Genomic DNA, 20,614 nt, shown 5'->3' on the forward strand with positions numbered 1-20,614 from the left:
TGGCGAATGCCAAGCCCAGAGATATGCTTATTTTCACTTATTTCCTACAGAACAGAATGAAGAAGTAGATGCTGATAACATGTATGATGAATAGAGTGGTGTATAAAGATAGCTGGAGGCAAGAAAAATTGAGTCGTTTGTGTTATGGGCAACTGGAATGCAAAAGTTGGATCAGAGAGAACATCTACACATGTGGGACCATTTGGACTTGGAATTTGGAATGAGAGAGGACAAAAATTAATTGATTTCCATAACAAACGCAATCTCATCATAACTAACACTTATTTTGAACAAACATCAACAGCAAGATACACCTGGGAAAGTCCTGATGGAAGATACAAAAATCAGTTAGACTATGTTGTGATCAGTAAGCATTACTTCAATGGAATATGGAACTCAAAGGTCATGCCAAGTGCTGACTGTGGATCTGATCATAGACTAGTCCTAATGATGATAAATATTCGTCTGAAATTAATAAAAATTAAAAGGAAACAAACCCATAAATGGGATTTATAGATACTACAAAATGCAACAGTAAAATCAAAATTTAATGAAAATGTTCCAGAACTACTGGCTGTACAGTTACCAAAAAGTGAACCTCCTCAGTGGAACAAACTACAAACAGCTATCATAACTTCTGCTAAGAACCACATTAGTAAACATGAAGAAAGAAAGAAAAAAAAACCATGGATAATGCAAAAAGTAATTTACCTTATCAATGAAAGAAGAGCAAATGAAGAAGAAAGATTAAGATATAAATCAATGGATAAGAGAATCAAACAATGCAGGAGATCGAAAGAAGAATGGATAAATAAGGAATATAGGAAGTCAACTGAATAAATTTATGTGGAATAAGACAGAAATTAGTCAAAACACTAAATTAGCTATATACAGGACAGTGTTCAAATCAATTTTAACTTATGGATCTGAGAGCTGGCTTAGAAATAAAACATTTGACCGAAGACTAGAGACCACAGATCTGAGAGGCCTGAGAAAGATTAGGAGTATGAACAGATGGCATCAATATCGCAATATCATATTAAAAATGAGGATATTAGGAAATAACTTGACACTGTTAGCATCCAGGAATGTTTTAACAGAGCTAATCAGGTGGTATATGGTCACATAAACAGAATGGGAAAGGAAAGATTGGCAAAACAAGTGTTCTCTGCCAGGTTGGCAGGAAAAAGAACCAGAGGAAGACCAAGATATAGGTGGATTGATACAGTAAAAGTGCCTTAGAAGACAGAAATATAAGATCTGATAATGTTGGAGTCTTGACAGATAACTGATATTTGGAGGAAAATTGTTGATAGGAAGTTAGTAATGATGTAAGTTTTTCATGTAGTACCATCTTAATATCCTGTACACCCCTTGAGGATACATGTCAGGAATATGATGATGATTGATCAGAGGAGCTGCCAATATTCTTGCACAATGTCATAATACACAGGCTGGGAAAAAAAATGGAGATGAGCAGGACACATCTCAAGGCAGAGAGATTAACTACATCATTCAGTGGGAAACAACTGGAGCTCTGGGCCAGAAACAGAGAAATGTGGAAAAATATGGAGGAGATCATCATTCAGTAATGGACAGATAAGGATTTATTGTTATAATGATGATGAACCCCATCTAATCCCATGACTGTATTTGCATTAAGATTGCAAAAATATAAATTAACAAAAAAAAAAAAGTATATTTTTTTTATAAAAATGTTTATAATTTTTATTTTTTTAATTTATATTTTTGTATATAATTTATCTATTATTATTATTAATTTTTTAAATTATAATGTGTTTCCACTAGAGGTCAGGCTGGGGTAAATGATTAACGAACCATTAGATTTATCTTACTCTTGTGTAGTGTCATGTAGCTTGTGTTTTGTACATATGTATGTTTCCCTGATGATGAGCTCGATATAGAAGTCAAAACATCGAGGGTTATTTTGTTAATTATAAGTAATTACTCCAACGTGTGTTTGTGTCTCCATAATTCTTCACTATGAATACTGACCACTGTGTAACCTTAAAAGAAAGAATCCATTTCTTTCCATCTCTGTGCCTTTTTCTCCTTTCAATGTATATCTCCATAATTACTCATTGTACACTTGTAGTGCTGATTTTGCGATAGCATGCCTTTCACATTCTTTGTTGTGTTCTTTTGGCTATAGCAGTAATAACCAATTATATATTTCATCCTATTTATCTGTCTCACACTAGATAGCCTCAAATGAACTTCCCTCTACATTCCTATCCTGTTGTACTTCTGCCATCAACACCTGACATGTGGAGAGAATACTGGTCCAACAATCTCACAACAAACGACTTCCTTGTAGAAGATCTCTGTGCTCTGCAGCCTGGTTTTGCTCTCCTAGGAAGATTTGGTCTTTAATCAACAGGATCAGAGCTAACCAGAGCAGATGTGGCTACCAACTACATAAATGAAGACTGTTAGACCACCCTTATTGCGACTGTTCTCCCTTGGCTCAGACGATTATTCATATTGTGAACGACTGCCCAAGGTGCCAATTTCACAGTGGTGGTCTACAGGACATCCACAAGGTGAAGGATGAGGCCTTGGATTGGCTTTCCAGACTGGACATTGACCTGTAGCTGTTCTGTATTCCTTTTGCCATAAGAATAAATAAATACTTCTGCTTTTGTTTCCATTCATCTTCTATCATTAGCAAAACCCTTCCCCTCCCTTCATTTTCTTTTCTCTGCCCTCTTTATGAAAATACTATACACCTTGTATTATATCACCATGACTATATCATCCTCTGTCAGTCCCATCTCACTGTCAACCAAAGTAAATTGACCAATACCAAAAACTCCTCTCTTTTATTGTGAATACTTCTGGCATTAGTATACATAAACTACAATATCCCCTTTCACCCCACAACCTCCTTCACATCTTGTATTGATTATCCTACTAAAGTTAAGAACCCAGAGAGCTACATTCAGCATCAAGTGAACACTTACCTGCTTGTTCCTCCTAAACACTGACTTTATTTGATTTTTCACTTCCAAACTCTTGTTGAACAATACTTTCTCAAGAGACCTAACAGTGAATCCATTCAAATGGAATTATCCACTTTATATAAGTTTTTTTTTTATGTCCTACTCCCATCCACAAACCCCACACTATTCCTTTTGTATACTACCTGGGCCTTAATTTATTTGAAATTACAGCTCTTCTTCTCAGCTTACCTCTATCATACTGTAGCAGTAGACTCACAATCTTTACTCTTACACTTCTTACTTGCTTGTACCAGCAACTCTTGCATACAACTTGTCAAATTGTCTCAGGGAAATGCAATATCATCACACTCTCCTCAAATGCTCCTTTTATCATGGAATCTTTCATATTCTGCTTTCTCTTCGCTTGCATTTTCCCTTTCTTTCACTTTTTTTGTCATACCATGCACCAGATGCTTCTCCAACTATTCTATTTCACATTTTGTTCTTATGAAGGACTGTGTGTGTATGCACTCTCCCTGATTACCATGTGGCCATTATCTTCATTTTTGCCCATTTCATTCTTGCTGTCACTCATACTGTGTGTACTCTACCTGCTTCCAACACTTTACTTGCAACAAGAACCTCATTGGTGTTTCATACTCAGTTTCTCATCATTCAGCTTACCCTCCCTAAACTCTGGCCCTAGTTCTCAAAATACATCTGACACACTTTCACTCTCCACAAATCTTTCACCTTACAAAGCAAATAAATTTTGCACATGCTGCATTGAACAAAATTGCATATTGAATGAAGTCACTCAACATCGTTCTTCACATTGGTGCCATAATGTACAGTCAATAACGTTTTAATCTTTTTATTGTTCATTTTCATACCAAATTTGGCTAATGGCTCTTAAAAACTTATAGCAGATTTATTTAAAAGGATAACATCATCCACATAGAGTAAAGAGCACTAAGCTCATCTATTTCATTATCAGGTTTAATACCACTTTCCTTAATAATATGGTTCACATAAATTATAAATAACAGGAGAGAGATAGTGTGCAACCCTTCCTTGCACCTGATTTAACATTGAATCATCTTCTTGTGCATCATTTGGTTCTAAGGTAATTTCTACAGCAACTTGAATTTCAAGCTGTGTGCTGGCTCACAGCCTGAAATAATATCATAGATTTCATTTACACCATATAGATTTAGTGTCTTTTGAAGAGTTATCCCTTTTGTATTTTATCATGTGCTTTTTCAAAATCAACAAAAATGAAATAGAGATCCTTAATATTCAACCATTTTGGCCTGGCTTCTTCATTGCTAACATTTTTTCAACAGTATTTTTTAGAGCCTTTTCTCAACTATGCTTGCATCAACCTTTCTGGAAAAATTTAGTAAGGAAAATCCTATAATTCTCACTTTTTTTAAAAGAGTTGATGAGAATTCTACTTCAACCAGCTGGGATTGGACTTGTTGAAATATAAAGCATATCCACTACAAAACATTTATGCAGTCAACTCTTGCTAGCAAACTCATAAAAGAGTACAGGAATAGTTTGTTACAGTGTGTGGACAGTTTGCTATAGTGAATTTCTTTCAGCATGCATTTTATACCTATGGGACTTTCCAATAGTTTGTTATTGTGAATGAATTTGTTATAACAGTGCTTGCTATAGGGCAGGAGTGTTCAACCTGTCGACAGGTCAATTGCGGAGCGATTTTTGGTCGATCTCTTGTGTATTCCTCCTTACTTAAAATTTAATTAAAATTGAAAACATAATACTTTATTTATCATTATTTTGTATTAATTTTAATTTGCTTTAAGTGTATTGCTATTGTTTATTTATTTTTCGTTAAAATTGTCAAATCAGTAATTTTCTTATAAGTCTGGGTAAATGAATTAATTTGGATCAATGGAAGTCAAACAGCGAGCCAAGTGAATACGGTTATAAGCAAAGTGTAAAAAACTCGATTGTAGCTTAAATATTAAATATTCCAAACTACATTACATCGATTTTTTACTTAGGTTAAGTCCCATGTGAATATTGTGAAAAAATAAACTTTGTTTGTCTCGGTATAGTTTGTATTAGATGTTTTTGTAAATAACTCTTTTGAAGCTAACTGTATATATACTGCTTTAATAAAAATATGTGAGAGTGTTTAAAACAAGGGCAATGTTTTTGTCTCCGAAGCTGTACATAGCGGCATTAGAAAAATTGTTATTGAAACTTGTATGTATGAGAAAGGCTTGCAGGCTCTAAGTTTAAACATCTCCGAAGTCAGTCAGAAAGAGTTCAAACAACTTTCTGATGGCCGGCAACTTACAATCAAAAGAAAGTGGAGGAGAACAAAAGGCGTGCCTAACTTGAAACTTAAGATGACAGACTCATACCGATTCTTTGGGAGTTGCCAAACTTCATGCAAGGTCTCAGAGGAGGCCTAATAAAAAGGGACTGAAGCAAGCAGAAGGGGTCCCGGTTCCAGAATTGCTGTCAGAGAGGAGGCTGCCCGGTCCAGAGTCGCCGTCAGTTTCCAGGCCAGGTTAATGTCAGACATTCACCAGTGTGTTGTGTTTTCATTACAATTTGATGAATCAAAAGCCTTCACTGATATTGCTCAGTTAATGGTATTTATTCGCATGATATTTCAAAATTATTCAAGTAAAGAAGAACTTTTGAAAATTATACCATTATTGGGAAGGACTAGGGGAGAAGACATTTTTTTGGCATTTGATGAATTTGTGAAACTACACAAACTTCCACTTTTTAAACTTGTGTCTCTTACTACTGATGGTGCTCCTGCAATGATAGGTAATAAATTAGGCTTAATTTCATTATGTAAAAACGATGACAAATATCCAGATTTTTTAACGTACCACTGTATTATTCACCAACAAGTACTGTGTAGTAAAAGATTAAACACAAAAGATGTTTTGGATATTACATTTAAAATTGTAAATTCTGTTCGAGGAAAAGCCCTGCAACAGCGGTTATTTAAATTACAGGCAGATGATGATAGGGAACTTCTGTTGTACAATAATGTTTGCTGGCTCAGCAGAAGTCAGAAAGATTTCTTGTATTAATTAACGATATAAAAATTTTTCTTGCTGATAAAGGAGATATTTATCCACAATTGAGTGATAAAAGATGGTTGTTAACTTATCATTTTTAGTAGATTTCTGTACGAAATTAAGCAATTTAAATTTAGAGTTACAAGGTAGAGATAAAAATTTAATTGAAATGTTAAGTTCAATAAAAACTTTCCAACAATACTTACTTTTATTAAAGAAAAATATAAATGACCGCGAATTTAGACATCTCCCATATTTATTAAAATTTTTTGATCAAAATCAAGAAATGCTTCGCTATGATTTAAAAGAATTTATTCGTGAAATAGAATTAGTTGAGAAAGAAATAAATTCAAGATTTAAATATTTTAATAAAACTGAAATGATTGTATCTTTTATCAATATTCCATTTCAAGAAAACTTGAACATCACAGAAATTTCAAATAAAATTAGTGGGCTGTTTGATATAAACCAAGCTGAAGTAGAACTTGAGATAATAAACATTCAGAATAGTTTACATTTAAAATTAATAAACAACGAAGTCATTTGGAAGTATGCACATGAAAAATTCCCAATATTAACTGATATTGTGCAAAACATTCTGTCGTGTTTTGGATCGACATACTTATCAGAATCCGCTTTTTCAAACATGACTGTCATAAAAAATCAATTAAGAAACCAATTTACAAATAATCATTTGCATGATTGTCTGCGATTGGCCACTTCTTCATATCAACTTGACTACGAAAATATTACAAGGTCCAAACAATGCCAAATTTCACATTAACTCTTTTTTTTTTTTTTTTTTTTTTTAATCAACCAGCATTTCCTGTAACTTGTGAGTTTGTAATCAAACTGTTGTTTTTTCTAACTTTGGTTTTCCTAAATAGAGAAATAAATATTTTATTCCAATATATTTGTTTTTTTTGTTGTATTAAAATAATTAAAAGTGATAAATAAATTTTTAAATGCACAAATAAAGTTTTTAGTTGTTTATTTGTACGTAATCAGATATCAGGTTGGGGGGAATATGATCTATATAAGAGAGTAGATTGGCGAATAACTTTTTATAGAAAAGTAGGTCGCATAGTAAAAAAGGTTGAACACCACTGCTATAGGGAGTGTCAACTGTGCCACCATATTTTAAGTTGAATATAATGTACTCTAGCTGCTCTTCCACATTTCAAGTTTTTAATGTTTTTTCCCCTACCTCAAGTGCTGATATGTGCTCCTGTTTGCTTTCTCCTAGATATTTTCTATGAATAATTTTTCAAAGTAATCATCCTAGACATTCAGAATATCCTTATCTTCAGTTTTTATATCACCTTTATGATCTCCGATTCCATTTGTGGTTACTCTTTTCTTCATATCTAATCCTTATCAGTTTCTGAAACATTTTGCCACCTCCATATGTCTATATTTTCAACCTCTTCTATTTCTTTTATTTAGCTATTTATACATGTAACTTAGCTTTCCTGAAATTTTCTCAATATGTATGATTTTTCCCCTCTCATGAACTGCTTTTTTTTCTATTGTCTTCACAGCTACTTCATATATTTTACACGATGAATCGGTCAATATTTTCTTCAAATTTTGCTACTCATTCCCTTACATTTGGTTCTTATTTTCAAATTCCTTAATTTCAAATTTTCTCAGTAATATTTGTGTGTGTGTGTGTGTGTGTGTGTGTGTGTGTGTGTGTGTTGGTCTACATTTCACATTCAGCTTGGATTGTTTTCAAAACATTTACAAATATTTTGCTTTTTAGTGATATATTCCATCATCTCACTCTGTATTAGCCAATACACATTTCTTGTTAAAATACCATGTGTCCTCATATCTTAACTAATCCCTGTCTATGTCTTAAGCAGAAATCTAGCAAGTTCTTACCATAATTATTAGCCTTTCTCTTTCTTTCAGATTTTTCCAAAACATTGCTATCTGTTCCTGGGATTCATTTCCTACTCTGCTATGTAAATTTCTCATATAATCAGTTTTTCTTTTTGTAATATAAGTTTCCCTCCCTCATTCTTGACATTATTATTATTATTAACATCAGATCTCCGGGGTGCTTAAGGGTCAAAGCTGTATAACTGAGAGGAGACCTTCACATAGCCTTTAAAGGAATGCGGAGAACCGACCAGGGCTTCTGACCTAATGTTCAATCCTCACCTTCTCGTGGTGCACCCTGTTGGGTATCTACTTGGATACTGAACGAACGAGGATGGGCTGGCAATTTGGGATTTAGCCGACCAAATTGTATTCTTATTGGTTAAACCAAAATAAAAAATGATGGTACAACATGACAAAATTTCATGCCAGCTGGGGCGTCGCCTGGTTAAACAAGGTCACCGTTGTTTTCGCCAGGGAACCAGGGCGAACATCGAAAAGTCAGCTACTTGAACAAATCAGAAAACACACCCCAACTCAACATCACCAGAGTTAAAGATCAGTACTATCAACATAAGAAGCCTGAATGGCAAAGAAATGGAGCTAACTGAGGAATTAGATAAGTACCAGATCGACATAATAGGGGTGACTTAAACAAAAAAGACAAAAACTGGTGAGATCTTTCTGAGAAATACAAAATGTTATATTCAGGCAATGACAATCAAGGAAAAGAAGGAGTAGCCATAGTATTCAACACAAAATACGAGGCTCATCTTCTTGAATGGCAGGAAGTGTCAAGTAGAGTGATGTGGGCAAATATGAGAATGGGGAACTGGACAATGAGACATATTTGTGCCTATTGTCCCACAGAAGGTTCTACTAAGGTAGAAGTGGAGGAATTTTTTGAGGCTTTAGAAAAAGCAACTGACACAATGAAAAAGGAAAAGTTGGTCCTTGTTGGGGATCTAAATAGCAGAGCAGGAAATGATTGTGAGACATACAAAAATATTTTGGGAAGATTTGGAGAAAAGAGCAAAGCTAATAATAATGGCAAATATCTCTTGGATTTCTGCTCAGGATATGGACTGGTTATTACTAACACCATGTTCCAACATAAAAATGTGCACAAATTCACATGGAGAGAAGAGGCAAGGAATAAGAAAAGTCTCATTGACTATGTTATTGTTGATAGTGATGTTTTCTGCCTATTGCAGGACACCAGAGTGTACAGAGGATTTGAAATTGGAAGTGATCACTATTAAGTCTTGAGCAGGATAAAATTGAATTTCATATTGAAAGGAATAACATGTAAGAAAGTTTTAAAGTGAATAAAAGTTGAGCAGCTCTCAGATGTGAACTGTAGACTAAAATACACAAAGATTATTAAAGAAAAAATGAAGGAGTTTGAGAACAGGAATCAAACCTTGGAGATTCAGTGGCAAACTCTGAAGAAAACATTGATTGATTCTGCCAGAGAGGCATGTGGTGAAGTGTCTGCAAGGATAAAAAAATCAGAACTCCAAAGTGGACACAGGAAGTTAAAGAGGCAGTGAAGGAAAAGAATAAAGCATATCAAAAGTTCCTGTCAAATAAGTCAGCAAATAAATAAAGCTCTTAGAAAATACAGAGTCAAATGCAAGAATGCTAAATACTGTGTAAAACTAGCCAAACAGAAGTAATGGGAGGACTTTGGTAAGAATATAGAAAATAAATATCAAGAAGGTGGCAAAATATTCTGGAGGTTGTTGAAGAAGCTTAGGAATGGAGGAAAGAGTGCTGTAAAAGGAGTAGAAATGATAAAGGTGACATGAAAACGGGAAAAAGATATCCTTGAAGTATGGAGTAATTACTTTGGAAAACTGCTAAATGAAACAAGCAGTGGATGACAGCACAGTGGTAAAAAACACTGACCAGGCATGCAGGCAAGAATACATATCCATACTTGAAGTAGAAAAAGCCATCAAAGGCTTGAAATGTGGAAAGGCAGCTGGAGTAGATGATATTCGACCAGAAATGCTGAAGTGTGGTGGTATAAGAGTCTTACAGTGGCTGCACTGCATAGTTCAGAAAGCCTGGACAGAGGGACGAATTCCCGATAATTGGAGTAGAGCTCTCGTAGTTCCCATATATAAAGAGGGAAATAAAACTGAATGTGAGAATTACAGAGGTATTTCCCTACTGAGTGTTCCTGGCAAGATCTATGCAAGTATACTTGAGAAACGGTTAAGAAGAATTGTGGAAGAAAAGCTTAGTGAAGAACAAGCTGGATTCAGGCCAAACAGAGGCTGTCAGGATCAGATCTTCACTTTACGACAAATAGTCGAGAAAGCATGGGAATATAACAAAGATCTGTATTTAAGTTTTGTCGATTTGGAAAAGGCATATGACAAGGTGCCAAGAGAGAAGCTATTCAATACGATGCAGTTATATGGTGTCAATGGGGCATTATATCAAGCAATACTTAGTCTTTATTTAAGTTGTAAGTCAGCAGTTAGAATTGAAGCAAGTACAGGAAGATGATTTAATGTTAAATCTGGTGTGAGACAAGGATGTACATTATCCCCTCTGTTATTCATTATCAATATGGATCACATTATGAAGGAAAGTGGTATTAAACATGATATCAAAATTGGAGATGTTAATGTCAACTCTTTACTTTATGCGGATGATGTTATACTTCTAAATAAATCCGCTACAAGTCTGGAAGATTCTCTGACTAAATTGAATAGCTGTTGTAATAGATATGGTATGAAGATCAGCAATAAAAAGACAAAGACAATGAAAATAGGCAGAATCATTGAAAATGTCAACTGTGTTGTGAATGAAGAGCCTGTGGAATAAGTAAAACATTTCAGCTACTTAGGTACGATTTTTACTGAAGATGGTAAATTAAATATAGAAATAGACAACAGAATCAGCAAAGCTGGTATGGTGGGAAGTCAATTGAATAAATTCATATGGAATAAGAGAGAAATTAGTCGGAACACTAAATTAGCTGTATACAAGACAGTGTTCAAACCAGTTTTAACTTATGGATCTGAGAGCTGGGTCAGAAGTAAAACACTTGACCAAAGACTAGAGACCGCAGATATGAGAGTCCTGAGAAAGATTAGAGGTGTGAACAGATGGCATGAATGGCAATATCAGATTAAAAACGAGGATATTAGGAAAGAACTTGACATTGTCAGCATCCAGGAATCCATTAGCAGAGCTAATCTCAGGTGATAATGTCACTTAAACAGAATAGGCGAGGAAAGATTAGCAAAACAAGTGTTCTCTGCCCGGTTGGCAGGAAAACGACCCAGAGGAAGACCAAGATATAGGTGGATTGATGCAGTACAAAGTGCCTTAGACGATAGAAATATAAGATCTGATAATGTTGGAGTCTTGACAAGTAACAGACTGATTTGGAGGAAAATTGTAGATAGGAAGTTAGTAATGATGTAATATTTTTCATGTACTATCATATCCTGTACACCCCTTGACATCAGATCTCCATGGAATTAAAAGACTCATCATGTGACTCTTGAAAAATGTGTAATGTCTTGACAAATGCATGTACCATACTTCTAGAGCCTTCCATTCGGTGTCGAGGCAAATAATGCGTGTGATCTTGTAAAAATACGTAACCACAGGTCTCATCAAATTTTCCATTTTGAAATTTGTCCATATCACTTACTTGACTTGAAATTGGCTCTCATTCAAGAAGATTATTTTAGTTTTGGATACTATCCCTTAGTGCCTGAATAAATCAACTTATTATTTAGAAAGATCGCACCTGTTTTGCTTTTTGCTCTTAGCCTGTCTGAAGCCTGTTATATTCAGTGTGGTATTTCTGTAATTCCTCTACAATCTCTGCTTTTTTATTTGTTGATGCTTGTTATATTAATAGTGTCTATCTTCATTGGAGCTGAGATTGTTCCTTGATGAAAACCGCAAGTGTTCTTTGTAACTGGACAGCACCAGTTGGTATGATATCTGATTGTATTGTATCATTATAATTCACATGTATTCATATTGAAGTTTCTGGAACAAAGACTATGTGGAACTGGAATGAAAATAAATAATTAACTAACTAAATTAATTAATTACTTGCCAACAGTTCAATCTAGCATTTTCAAAAGCACTTGAAAGATGCATGCTCAACAAAGACTGAATATCACTGTGCTTACTGCTGATGGGAAGATAGGCCAGTGCACCAACTTTTGTTAGGGTCATACATCATATCTATTGCAGTTGATTCATCCACTTTCAAGAATGCAAATTTGATAAATTTGCATGCTTGAAAATAATAATATCAATATTATTATTATTAAGAGAGAACTCCAGGGAGTCAGGGACTCATCAAGGGAGACCATATACTATATGCACCAGCGATTATATTTTCGTTGAGGAACAAGGGTGATCGGCGAAAAGTCAGTTGATGAAAACATCAACTCACTCAACATCAGCAGAGATCAATCATTTAAAAAAAATGTGCCTAAATATTTATCTGATTATCAGATGACTGGAATGGAGTGCTTAAGGTCAAAGCTGTATAACTGAGAGGAGACCTCCACATAGCCTTTAAAGGAATGCAGAGAACTAACCAAGATTTCTGACCCAATGTCGATTCCTCACCTTCTTGTGGTGCACCCTGTTAGGTATCTACTTGGATACTGAATGAACGAGGATGAGCTGGCACTTTGGGATTTAGCCAACCAAATTGCATTCTTATTGGCTTAAACCATAACTCAAAATGATGGTCATGCCTGCTGAGGCATTCCCCAGTAAAACAAGACCTCATTGTTTTCACCATGGAACCAGAGTGAATGGCGAAAAGTCAGCTACTGGAACACAACTTAACATCTGCATAGATCATCTAGGCACCATCAACATAAAAAGCATCAATGGAAAAGAAACGGAACTAGCAGAAGAATTGGATAGGCACCAGATCGATATAAAGGTATTACTGAAACAATGAAGACAAAAACAAGTGCGATCTTTTTAAGCAATTGATCATGTTTCTCTGTGGGCTCTTAGTAATAGGTGTAGGTCTTCAACAAAAAAAAGTGTCTGTGTACACTTCTGTCGGAAACGCACTGTTCACCCAGATCCTGAATTAAGAATGGGACGCACTGTTATTCCAGTAGCTACAGAAGCCAATTCTTGGGACTCATCTTTGACAGAAAACTGACATTTCTAGCACACATTCGTCAACTAAGAGTACAAGTACAAGAGCGTATTGAACCTCCTTTGCACTTTATCCTCTACTGAGTGGGGTGCTGATCAAGCTTCCTTGCTCCATCTTTATTGTGCACTTATACATTCAAAGCTGGATTATGGGTCTCAAGTCTATGGTTCTGCAAGACAGTGGAACAAGACAGAATAACCTGTGATGGTTGGATTCCATCTATCATCAGAGTATACGGATAACTACTGGTGCCTTTCGCACATCACCCACTCAGTCTTTATGTTGAAGCAAATGAACTGGCTCTATCACTTCAACAGAAACAGTTGTCTCTTAATTATGCCCTAAAGATAGTCTTTCCCAGATCATCCTACATCAACTAGTCTCTTTTCTCTGCATTGGGAAGCTCAATATCACACACTTCTGGTATGAATGTTGACAACATCACCTACACTAAACATAACAGCATCCCTCCCTGGCAGGTTTGCACTTTGTCAGCTACAGAAGTCTCATACTCTATCATCTGTCTACCTGCAGTTGTTTAATGCACATAGAGCAGCACACTCTGATTGCACTTGTACATATAAAAGAAAACTGCTACCAAAAGTGTATAATTTATACAGACTCATTGAGCTCTTTACAGGCTATCTCCTCTCCTATGTATAATCCACATCCTTTACTTTATGAGGTGTTACATCTGTTTTACAAAATGAAAATCCTTCATTTTGATGTTCAGTTGTGCTGGATTTCCAGCCACATTGGAATTAAGGGAAATGAGAATGCAGCTGCTAAATCAGCTATACTTTCTCCACATACTGTTTGACTGTACCATATACAGACTACAGACAGTTTAAAAGATCAAAGGAAGCATTACCAAACAAATATGTTATTAAACCTGAAATTAAGCTGAAAGTTTATTTTTCATTTGGTTAGACTGTAATAAATTTAGTTCAGTCCTTTATCCAAGTGTGAGCAAACAAAGTTTGTGCCTGATAATATCTTCAGGAGTGAGGTAAGGTAGTACAACACCGGGCAACTCGTAGCAAAGGTGGACCAAGCTAACATCACTCCTATCTCAGTATCTCCCATAATGCAAAACACATCTCCTTGCAGATATGTATAATGCTATGCATTAAGGGAAGGACCGCTACCCAGACTAGTTTCAACCTTTATTGAGGTCGCTTTACTGGGAACCAGGCCCAGAAGTGGAGATACCAGGCAGAAGCAATGGCGAGGTCATCTTTACCTATAGGAGTTGCCAAAAGGTGTGCCACCTTTTTATTAAATTACTCTGGATTTAGAGAAAGATGTTGAAAGTTTATTTTTCACTTGGTTAGACTATAATAAATTTAGTTTAATCCTTTATCCAAGTGTGAGCAAACAAAGTTTACGCCTGAAAATATCTTCAGGACTTGGGTAAGGTAGTGCAACACTGGGCAACTCGTAGCAAAGGTGGACCAAGCTAACATCACTCCTATCTCAGTATCTCCCATAATGCAAAACACATCTCCTTGCAGATATGTATAATGTTATGCATTAAGGGAAGGGCCACTACCCAGACTAGTTTCGACCTTTATTGAGGTCTCTTCAGTAGGTAAAGATGACCTGCCATTGCTTCTGCCTGGTATCTCCACTTCAGGGCCTGGTTCCCACTGAAGAGACCTCAGTAAAGTCGAAACTAGTATGGGTAGTGGCCCTTCCCTTAATGCATAACTTTAGTTTAATCCTTAAAACGATTAAACTAAATTTATTATACTGAAATTAAGCATTGGGATTCTAGTCAACTTATAAAGAGAAGGGAGGAAGTTGTTCTTGCTAGGCTCTGCAATGTCATAGTCATCTTACACATTCTTATTTACTGAGGATTGATTACCTCCCATCTCTGAAAAATGCAATACACATCTCACTGTTTGTCATATTCCGGTGGAGTGCCAGCAATTTACACGAGAGAACCATGAAAATTTTACCTATCTAGCCAAGCCATATACGCTTTTAATTTTTACAAAGAATTAATTCATACAAACACATTTGACTGTAATTTTGTTTACAGTCAAATGTCAAATAATGTAATACTGTATTGCTTAACTTAATTAAAAGAAACACACTTATTAACCACAGTGAAAATTATTTAATTGTAAATATTTCATCCTAAGTATCTTATCATCAGTACAGTAGTTCAAACAATAATAGGAATAACATACGGTTAGGGTGCATGATTACAATAGAATCTCATTAAACGTGCGTAACGTGTTATAAAAAAAAAATAAAATAAAAAAAAACTAATAATTATTTTAATAACCTAATAACAATTTTGTATGACAATTTCCCATACTTTAGGAATAGTAAGAACGTTGTTGCGGTTTAAATTTGGTCTGTGTAGTAGGGCTTCAGAACTTTCTTTATATAAACGTTCATGTTTATATAAAGATCTATGTAAAAGTTTAGACTTTTCCCAATGGATCCTATAGCTTGGATTTTCAATTCCGTGTTGAGAGAGGCCAGATTTCTGCGGTTTAAAAAGACGAATGTGATCTTGATGTTCCGAGATGCGTTTCTGAACAGACCTACCTGTCTGTCCAAAGTAAGACAATTTGCATGAGCATGGAATCTCATAAACACCAGGCAACATCAAAGGTGAGAGTTTGTCCTTAGGAGAAGGTAACAAGTTGAAAATTTGGTTGATAGGTTTGTAAGTAGTGGAAAAATTGTATTTCTTCATAATTTTAGAAAGACGTTCGGAACATAAAGAGTTTCACACATCTGATATAGTTGAATTGTTCAAGTTTGTTGTTGCATCAGGTTACTTCACCTAGAAAGGTCAAATTTACAAGCAAGAAGAAGAAACAGCAATGGGATCTCCTTTATCACCAAACCTAGCAAACTTGTTTCTAGAACACCTTGAGGAAAAAATATTCACTTTTGAACCCAAACCAAAAATTTGGTTAAGATATGTCGACGATGTATTTGCAGTCTGGGATCATCCCGAACATGAATTACAACTGTTTCTAGATAAAATTAACCTTCTTCATCATCGCATCAACTTTACGTTATAAAAAGAATCTCCACAAGGTATCTCCTTTTTGGATTTACACCTTCAAAGAAAAGAAGACAGTTCCATCGGCACGTCTGTCTTTTGCAAGCCTACATTCTCAGGTCGCTACATTCACAATTCTTCCGCTCATCATCCATCTCAGAAATCTGGCATTATTAAATCACTAGTTTCCAGAGCACACAAATTCTGCTCCTCTGAAGAATCTCTAAACCAAGAATTAGAAGTAATCAAAAATACAGCCATCCTAAATGGATATAATCCTAAAACAACTCAAAAAATCATCAGTCACTTCTGCATACATCAAACCAGACAGGAAGAAGTACATAGGATTCCCATACCTTACGTTAAAGGCATCTCAGAACGTCTTTCTAAAATTATGAAGAAATACAATTTTTTCACTACTTACCAACCTATCAACCAAATTTACAACTTGTTACCTTCTCCTAAGGACAAACTCTCACCTTTGATGTTGCCTGGCGTTTATGAGATTCCATGCTCATGCAAATTGTCTTACTTTGAACAGACAGGTAGGTCTGTTCAGAAACGCATCTCGGAACATCAAGACCACATTCGTCTTTTTAAACTGCAGAAATCTGGCCTCTCTCAACACGGAATTGAAAATCTAAGCCATAGGATCCATTGGGAAAAGTCTAAACTTTTACATAGATCTTTATATAAACATGAACGTTTATATAAAGAAAGTTCTGAAGCCCTACTACACAGACCAAATTTAAACTGCAATGACATTCTTACTATTCCTAAAGTATGGGAAATTGTCATACAAAATTGTGTAAAATAATTATTATTAGTTTTTTTACTTCTGTAACAAGTTACACACGTTTAATGAGATTCTATTGTAATCATGCGCCCTAACTACTGTGTTATTCCTATTATTGTTTAAACTACTATACTGATGATGTCCTAAGATACTTAGGATGAAATATTTACAATTAAATAATTTTCACTGTGGTTAATACATGTGTTTCTTTTAATGATGAACTCACCACAGGTTTCGTTATTTTTAAAAAAATAAAAATAAAAAAAAAAATGTTTACCTTAACTTTTGTACATATATATTATTCATTAGTTTGGTTTAATTTTGACCAATTATGTACTGCTGTAGCCTTTGATCTTGTATATTTGTGTAACCTTGTAATTTTGTTTATATATAGATACCAAATTGCTAAATTTAATTTTTATACTTGCATATTTTGTAATAATTCCTTTTTCCTATTTATGTGCTGCTGTAAAAACATTTGTTATAATTTTATCTATATGTAGATACTGCATTCCTTGGCTTGGTGTTTTGTACATGCATTTTGTCTATTAACTTGTATTGTTAACTATTTCTGTACTGCTGTGCCCTCTGCAGCAATTCTTTTTATCTGTAGATGCTGCCTTTGTGGAACTTAATTTTTGTACAGGCATATTGTTTACAATTTTCTTTAACTGCTTATGTAGCTGTAACCTTTAGTATGGCACAGTATGACCTTTGTTGTTTTTGTGCCAAATATACTATAAACCAAACCAAAACTATCCTCTAGAAATGAACTTTTTGTCATTCAAAAAGTCTGATATCCTTTTCCTTTGATGGCCCTAGGTGAGGATTGTCCTGAAGGTTGCATAAGTCCTTTATCATTGAAAGAATATGATCCTACAAAAAATTTTTAAACATTAACTCTTAAGCCACATGTGTCTCTTAAAGCCTCAAGTGGCTGCAGGCTGGATGCCAATTATTACATGTGAAGAGATTGGATATAAAAATGAAAGGTTTGTCATAACTTCATATGCCATGTGAACACTGCTGCATATGTACTCTTGTCAATCTAATTTCCTTCTCTATTCATGGCCATCATAATCGAGATATGAATGAGTTCTACTGCTGGTTTCAGATATTCTTGCAAATAAATTTATTGTCACACATTCTGAACTGAAATATAACGGTGATATAGCATAGCATAGCATGAGAAGCAACATCAGTTCTATATTTCAGTTCAGAAATCTTATAAATTTTAATTCTGAAGAGATCTGGTTCCCCTTTTTATCATTCCTTTAACATAGAGAAAGGGCCTAGACATGATGTATGCATATTTAGTCTTATGTATCAGTTAAACATATGACTCATTTTAATGGCTTATCATAACATAGCAGATTTATTCTTACATTGTAATTGCTCAAACCTTGAGAATGCCTAAGTAGTGGTAGATGAAATATCGGTAATGAAATACAGGTAACCCTCATATAACGCAGATATTAGGTTCCATAGAAATGCCGAGTTATATAAATCACGTTATGCAAGATTCAGATCACATAGAAAAAGTAGGGTTATGTTCCAAAATCAATTTTTTTTTTTTTTTATTATTTAAACAACAATGACATATCCAAGAAAAATATTTTTTTATTTAATTCAGGTAATTCATGTAAGTTAAGAAAACATATGTAGTATAAAATTATAAAAGTTACAAATTTTACGTAAACTTCGTTGCACATAATACATAAATATTTTTGGTAAAATAGAATAAAGTTCATATTTTAATCATCATCACTGTCTTCAAAAATAACATTTCATAGATGTTCTGTATTTACGAGTGGCTGGACGTCATCATCACTTGAAATCTCTTCGACATCATTTGTATAATTCTCATTGCATACTTCTGCTGGTTTAGTTATCAAGAAGTCAGTAATAGAACCCTGCTTACCACTATGCTGCAATTTTAAGTTCATAAAATGGAGCTAAACAAATACCTCTAATTTCGTTTTCAACCATATCGCAAAAATGTGTGTGATGTTTATTATACGACTTAGCTCTTCATTGACTAGAAGTGGATGCCGAGCTAAGTCACATTGATTCATTTAAATTCAAAGTCCTTGCAAGAACTCCTGGTTTTTCTCCATTTTTCAACCTATCCAAGATTTTAATTTTTTCTTTGAGAAAAATGAATTTTTTTTCAATGTTTTTTTTTTCCCTTTCGTTGCAGTTTTAGTGGCCATTACTATAAAGATAAATTTTTTTACATAAAAAAAGCATTACATATTAATTATGTATGTAACTCACTAGAAAATAAAGTGCTCAGCATGAGATTAACAAACTGATGATTTTTAATGCGCTTTCCTAGCAGAAAATGAAGACAATTTTCAACAATTAATTCTTTATATGGTAAACAATGACGTATATGCGTGCTAAAGAGTATTTTCCCCTAATATAAATTTGCTACTTATAACTACATGCGTAATATGGGCAGACACAAATTTAATGAAGATAAAATATGATTTTTAAGTATCTCGGTGAAAAATATATGAAAAGATAAAGGGTTACTACAATTTGTAGACCGTGCTATATCGAAACCACGTTGAACAAGAGTTACTACAATTTTTAGATTGCGTTATATCGAAACCGCATTGTATAAGTACTGCGTTATATGAGGGTTACCTGTATTTGCTTTTTTTATGTGTGTTGTGGTAAGCCATTAAACTTTCAGAGTAATAAATGTTGACAACAAGCACATACAGGATGAATTCTGCCAAACTGATGTCATGATATGGTTATCTGAGATCATTACTTAGTAATATCAAACAAAACAGTAATTATGTTTCAAATATCCTATTGTGTATAACCTACCTAATTTCATCCTTCTGTATTCATAGCTGTTGTGTTGCAGTTATTTCTATGTGGAAAGAGATTTGAAGCATTTCACTGGGTTTTTTTTTTCTTCCTTCACTATTTAATGAGAAGTTATGATGTCATATCCTTAAATGTATAGTGTGAGAAACTTTTTTTTTTTTCCAGAACCAAGGAGAGGCATTGAAACTGGTAGGAAGAAATTGTTTGCCATCTTACATACTCTTATTGTTTTAATTAAGAATATGTTACAGAATTTCAAGTTTATAACAATACATGAGTCCATTTTGTTTTTTTTAATAGACTGTTCAAGAAGAAATTTATAATAGATGGAAAGGTGTCCATTATAGAGAAGCTTACCAGAATGATTTTTCTCAGTTCTTTTCCAATGATCATCGTCAACTTCCTGCCCCTCCTACCATCATTAGAAAAGTGTCACATTCAGAAAACAGTTATCAGACTTCATACAAAGACTATGAAATTGGAAATAGGTAATTCTATATTATCTTGTACAAAACATCATCTTTTAGCGGATCATGTTCATTATAATAAAGTGGGTTTATTGGTAATTAAAACAATTTAAAAAAAATACATAAAACCAAAAAGACTTGTTTCATTACAGGTAGTTGTGGCTTCTTTAGGATAAAATACATACAAAGAGAGCAAGCAAAAAATACAAAGTAATGTTGAAAGCTGAAAGAAACCATTATAGTATAACAATGAAAATATGAGAAGACAAGACATGGCTTGAGTCAACCATTTTCTAGCATTGTTTGGAGATGATTACCTGAAAACGTGAAAGTCAGTTTTGTGCAGTGATCTAATCATTACTTTCCAAATAACACT

The 20,614-nt window shown here is 34.3% G+C and overlaps 1 protein-coding gene across 4 annotated transcripts in view; it reads left to right on the forward strand.

The window, feature by feature from the left end:
• Positions 1-20,614, forward strand: part of LOC150101919 (uncharacterized) — a 153,086-nt gene that overhangs the window by 105,801 nt on the left and 26,671 nt on the right. For all 4 annotated transcript variants that reach the window (XM_090400263.1, XM_090400264.1, XM_090400265.1 and 1 more), the window contains one exon: positions 20,072-20,259. In XM_090400263.1, the coding sequence (XP_090256389.1) occupies positions 20,072-20,259 (188 nt within the window). The remainder of the gene's footprint in view (positions 1-20,071; positions 20,260-20,614) is intronic.

This window comes from Typopeltis vanoorti, chromosome 11 (genome assembly GCF_054136105.1).
Source record: "Typopeltis vanoorti isolate ZY-2024b chromosome 11, IOZ_Tvanoo_1.0, whole genome shotgun sequence".
NCBI classification, from domain to species: domain Eukaryota; kingdom Metazoa; phylum Arthropoda; class Arachnida; order Uropygi; family Thelyphonidae; genus Typopeltis; species Typopeltis vanoorti.